This window comes from Balaenoptera acutorostrata, chromosome 13, assembly GCF_949987535.1.
Source record: "Balaenoptera acutorostrata chromosome 13, mBalAcu1.1, whole genome shotgun sequence".
NCBI classification, from domain to species: Eukaryota; Metazoa; Chordata; class Mammalia; order Artiodactyla; family Balaenopteridae; genus Balaenoptera; species Balaenoptera acutorostrata.
Window position 1 is genome coordinate 16,995,365 of NC_080076.1, and position 6,000 is coordinate 17,001,364.

Sequence of the window (6,000 nt, forward strand, 5' to 3'; positions counted from 1 at the left end):
CATAAATTCAGCCCTGGCTTTATTTTGCACACAGACACGGCACACGCCGCCCACCCCACCCAAACTAGGGGGTTTATTTCAATTCCTCCCCTCCATCCTCAACCTGACTTCCAAGTCCTTCTAGCCGTTCCTCATAAATTAAAATTTTCTTTAGAAATCATCTCAGACTAAAACCTCTGTTATAAATACTTTCCGGCTTGCTTCTAAAAGGGTTACCAATGTGGGGATTCTCTATAGGTTTTTCTGGTCTCACTGAGTTTTCTTTAAATGAGTCCTTAACTAAGCCAGACAAGAATCTTGATTTCTTCCATGCAGCCAGAGGTGGGAGTTCCTGCAGCTTTGCTCCACCCCCTCCCTTCTCAGGGCGTGTTTGGCGGCAGTAAATTGCACAGGGAAGCCGTGCTAAGCTGAGGGAGAAGCCGACCATTGCTGTCAAGTGGTGGTTTTTGTATGAGTCTAAAAGACTGTGCCACCCATTATCAGCAAGAGAGGAAAGAGGACTCGCTTTTAAGCAAGAAGTCAGCCTTGCATGGTTTCCAACACATATTGAATAAATCTGTGTAATCCTCAACAAAATATTAGTCAACAGAATCCAACAACACATAAAAAGGACCATATACCATGATCAAGTTGGATTCATTCCAGGGTCACAAGGATGGTTCAACATACGCAAATCAATCAGTGTGGTACACTCCATCAACAAAAGAAAAGACAAAACCCACATGAACGTCTCCATAGATGCAGAAAAACGTGGGTACAGAGGGAACATATCTCACCATTAGAAAAGCCATTTATGACAGACCCGCAGCCAACATAATACTAAATGGTGAAAAGCTGAATAAATCTGTGTGGAGCGAAAGCAGGATGTAAAAATAGCCTCCGAGCTCCTCCTGAAGTGGATTGCGACAGTGTGATTTTACAAAGTTGTATGACACAAATGTCAAGAAGGAAAGAGATCCGTTTTCCGATTTAAAGAGGTTTCTGAAGTCAAAGAAGGATGATGTGAGATCATTCACACTTTAGTCATCTCCGTGCTACTCCAAGGGGGGGGTCCCTGGACCAATGGCATCAGCATGGGTTCAGAGCTTGTTAGAAATGCAGCATCTCACACCCCACCCCAGACCTACTCAATCTAAGCCAGCACTTTAGCAAGGCCCCTGCGTGATGTGTATGCCCCACTCCCATCCAAGGGGCAAGATATTTATGAAAATACTCTGCTGGATGATGTTTAGTAGAATAAATGTATTGTTCCATGCTTGGAGATCGTGAGAGAAGATGGATAATTTAAAGCGATGGGCTAGAAAATTATACTAATTTGAGGATAAAGATACAAAGACTCAGTTAATAAAATTCAATAGAACTAAGGTTTCTAAAAATGGAAATGTGTGAGAAAGTTCTCAAATACAGGTTATTTTTTCCCATTGTATTAGATTCCTCGGGCTTCCAAAATGAATCATCACAAAACCGGGTAGCTTAAAACAATAGAAATGTGTCCTTTCCCGGTTCTGGAGGCTGAAAGTCTAGAGTCAGGCAGCAGGGTTGGTTTCTCCTGGAGGTTCTGAGGGAGAATGTGTCCCCTCCTCTCTCCTACGTTCCAGAGGTCGTTGCCATCCTCAGTGTTCCTTGACTTGTAGATTACGACTCCCATCTCTGCCTCTGTTGTCACGTGCTAGTCTCCCTGTGTGTCTATATCCTCTCCTCATCTTACACAGACGCCAGTAAGATGCCCTTATTGGATTAAGGGCCCACTCTACTCCAGTATGACCTCATCTTAATGACATCTGCAATGACACTATTTCCAAACAAGGCCACATTCTGAGGTTCTGGGAAGGACATGACTTTTGGGGGAGACACTATTCGACCCAGTACATTCATCCAACAAGAACAACAATGGCGAGTGTCTGCAATGGGGACCTTGCTGGAGAGATGCCATGACGCTTCAGATTTGTGGTCCCCTCCAGTCCTGAGGGTGGCGGATGGCACACGTGGCATGCAAGGTGGACCACAAGCAGGAGAGCCTGGATTTTTCATTTCTTGGGTGTATGAGCACTTGGTGTAATTGAACTTGTGTCCTTTGGAAAAACTCCGGGTTAACTGATCTAGGAACACAAACGATGTTGTCCTATTTTCTTCCCAGGCAGCAGTAATGGCTGTGAGTTTGAGAGAATAAGAGGTCAAATAGAAGCCCAGCAGCCCTGGCTGAGACAGAGACCAAATTGAGAAAGGAGAAAGATTTTTAATTCTGCAGATGCTAGGTAGCAAAAATAGTCTACACCTGAGAGAGCTGGGGAGGGACGTTCCATATTGCCTGGGAGGCCCATTTGAGAGTCCAAAATTAGATGGAGAGAGAAAAGGAAGTTTAGCAGTGTGATCTGGAGATGCCCTGGGCCGAGATGAGGCGGCTCTGAGGATGGGGCCGGCATACATTCATTTCTTCCCTTGACCTTTATTGAAAAGCCTCCCTAGACAGGTATTCTGGACATAAAGTAGTGTCCTGGGGGAGATCAGTCTGTGCACGGGAAGGCATACCCTGAATTCTGAGAAGTGGATGTAGTTCTCACAAGGATACAGGGAAGATGCAGGAGAGATTTCTTCTCATGGTGTGTGAGAGGGGAGGCTCCACAGAAATGCACTCGAGCTGGGGCTTGAAGGAAGCCAGGGGTTGAGTCGGGGGCTCCTTGACTGAGCAAACCTGCCTTCATTCTAGGGCCTTGCCCCGTCTGTGTGTGGCCTTCTGTAGTAAAATCGGCCCCAGTCTCTGCTGCCTACTCTGGCTTTCCCGGAGGAGTCTAAAGAAGGTGCTAGATTCCTAGGAAGAGATCTGGGCTCCACTCAGCTGTGCTGCCCAGAAGTCCTGCTCCTTTGTCCCAAACTCAGCCATTCCCATTTCAGAAGGTGGGAACCATTATGTAAGGGCTCATTTGTTACGCAGCATTACACACTTGGCCGCCAGGCTGGGCTTAAGAAGCAACTAGCAAATTTTCTGGGAGGTTGCAGTGTGAATTAGTGATTCTTCTCTGCTGAGACTAGGTGTTGTCTGAATGTTTACAAGCCTTAAGGCAGCTTTAGACAGATGACCGTGACTTGTTTCCAATGTGCTTCCATAGGGAGGTGGCCTTTGATCATCCTAGTTTGAGAAGCTCAGGAGTCAGTGTGAGACAAGTGGGGCCTCCCTGGCAGGAGGATGGGATTAGGCTTTCCATTCCATCTGACAGTCACAGGTCCAGATGGCCTCGCATCCCTCCGGGGCATGCTCAGGCACCAAGGAAAGGCAGGCAGGCCATTTCAGCTATTCTCAGGACCTCCTACAGGAGAAGATAGAAATGTAAAGATGACATGGTTGGCAGTGGCATTTCTTTCTACCCTGCTAGAGTCAACACCTGTCTTGGGCTGACTTTTTCTTCAACGAGGGAGTTTGGCTTTTAAAAACGGAGTCATTTTTCACAAGAAAATGTACTGTGGGCTCCCAGGGAGAGGGGGAAGAGCCGTTTCCCTTCAAGGAGGAGGAAGGGCAGGCTGGATTTGTAACAAACACATCAGGATGGAGCTGCTCACTGATGCTTTGGCTTCAGAGATGAAAGAAATCTTGCAGGCCCTTAACAGCCTAAAACCCAGCTTGGGTTTCCTAGGGAAAAGCGCACAAGTCCCAGTTCATTCAATTCAGGTCTGTTGGCCTTTATGGTTTCTACCAGCAAATGAAGGAGGCCCAATTTCTTGATTCATATTAGCTACAGATTCAGCGCAATGCCAGCATTGCAGACTTCCTTTTGCCAATTAGCGTTTGGCCCTATTAATCAAATGCAGCAGAACTCGCTCACACCCAGCAGGACCAGTTTCCTAGGCAGGCAGCCTGTGTGGTCACATAAGGCCCCACACTCAGATGGGCCTGGGCTTCGTTTAATGCATGTTCTGCTGTTGTCATCTTGAAAGTCTTAATAATTATTGCCCAAGGAACCCATGTTTTCGTTTTGCACTGGGCCCTGAAAATTATGTCGATGGTCTCATATGCCATCCACACCCCTGCGTATCCTCTTTGCCAGGCAAATCCCATATCCTTCCATCTCAGCTTCAGCATCCCTTCCACAGGAAGCCCCTACCAGCTGCACCAACTATAACCTTGACAACTATAATACAGCCTGGCCAGCATTAATTGAATATCATCCACTGTACGTCATGTGCTGATCTAGGTGGTTTGTATGCATTTCCTCATTGTCATCCTCTCAGCAACCCTTCAACCAGCTTTCTTGCTGGATTTTGGAGATTTGGGGGCATGGGGACTTGTCCATTCAGGAGGACACTTACCTCCCATGATCGATCGAGATGTGAAAACACAGTCATTGACGATTTGAATATGAAATGTCCCAACCCAAAGGAACAGCCCCTGAGACCACTCCAGGCAGGTCAGCAGGGTCCCTCCAGGAGCCTACCAGAGGCAGAGGCCCAGATTCTTCTCCTCCTGAGGAGAAGATGCAGTGTCACAGGAGAGAGCCCTCCTGCAGGAGGGAGACTCAGAGGGCTGCACCCTGGTCTCTTCTCTCACACCCACTTGCTTTGTTGTCTTAGGCTGGCCGCACAGCCTCTCAGCCTAAACTCCTTCAATGATAAGTGCAAGGGTCTAAACTCAACTTCTTCCAGCCCCAAAGTTCTAGATTTCTTTATTCAGAACCTCTGGATGGGATGGGATGGCTTTCAGATCACCAAGAGATCTTCTAATTTTTATGGAGATGGTCCAGCACTAGTCACTATGACTAAAAAAAAAGAAAAAAAAAGAGCTATAAAATGCTGGCATAGCAGAACTCTCAACCCCTAGAACATTTGTCTGATCATAATCTTTGGTCTTTACTGCATGCCAGTTGGTCTTTGCCTTTACTTCATTCCACAGGTTTTGTTTTTTCTACCAATAGTTATGTCAACCATTTGGCCATTCTTGCCTAAAGTAGGAATAAATATATTTTCACACACCATTCGTTTCCCTGCTGAAACGTTTCTTTTAATGTTGGTGAAGGGTCCTGTTTAAAAAAAAAAAAATTGTTTCCCTCCACCCAAACTCACAGGTACAAAGGATTTAAAGGCAACCATTCCATGACCTTCATTGATCAGTTTAAAGCGCTACACCAGTGTAACAAGTATTGTAAAATGCTGGGGCTGAAGTTGCTTCAAAACAACAGCCAGAGACAGAAGAAGCCAAGCATCGGGAAAAGCAAAATTCAGCCAAACTACACAACCGTGAAGAAGACGGCATCTGGGACCCCAGCAGAAAAGAAAACCTAACATCTCCTGTTAACTAACGGTCACCGGCTGGCAGCACACAGCCCTGTGGGTAGAAATTTGAAAACACCCTGGAGGGAACACATAGCCTGCAGAGAGCAGCGTGACAATCCTTATTCCCAGCTGCCTGTACTCCGAGCTGCTTCCAAAGCCATCACCTGCTGTCTTCACTGGGATGATTTCGGAGCAGGATTTGTGAGCAGGCTTATGGAGAGACTGAATCCATTGTCAGTCTCAAAGAAGTCCATCTTTGTCTATACCGTTAGCCTTTGTACCAACCTCACATTATGTGTCTGTTTGTGTATTTGCACGTGGCTGTCTCGTTACGGACTTGGTCCTGAGCAGGGTCTGTCCACAGCCCTAATCCTCCCCACCCCCACTCCTAACCTCAGAATTCCTGGACACATCCAGCTGCTATATCAACAGAAAACGTGAATTCCGTCATTGGGTCTATCTGTCGCACTAGAGTCGATTATGCTTTTGTAGCTGGAGGGGGGCTTCTGAAACGTCAGGCCACTTCCCATCATTACTCACGTATCTGGTTAGAATGTTCTGTTTAATTAAATTCATCTTTAGACAAAAAGTGTAAGATGCGTGTATTAGCACAGACACTTTTCTTTAGAATTTGTGCCCTATTTCACATTCCTCCAGGATTAGTAATTTCCTAATATGTCTCCCGGAGCACAAAATATTTGCATCTGTGTTTTTCCCCATTCTTATAAGCACTACTTC

General features: G+C 46.2%; 1 protein-coding gene across 2 annotated transcripts in view; it reads left to right on the forward strand.

Annotated features, from left to right (window-relative positions):
• The window catches only part of ALPK2 (alpha kinase 2), an 85,084-nt gene extending 79,286 nt beyond the window's left edge, over positions 1-5,798 (forward strand). For both annotated transcript variants that reach the window (XM_057527273.1, XM_007191983.3), the window contains exon 10: positions 5,055-5,798. In XM_057527273.1, coding sequence (XP_057383256.1) covers positions 5,055-5,271 — 217 coding nt within the window. In that variant the 3' untranslated portion in view covers positions 5,272-5,798. The remainder of the gene's footprint in view (positions 1-5,054) is intronic.
• Positions 5,799-6,000: the final 202 nt, after the last annotated feature.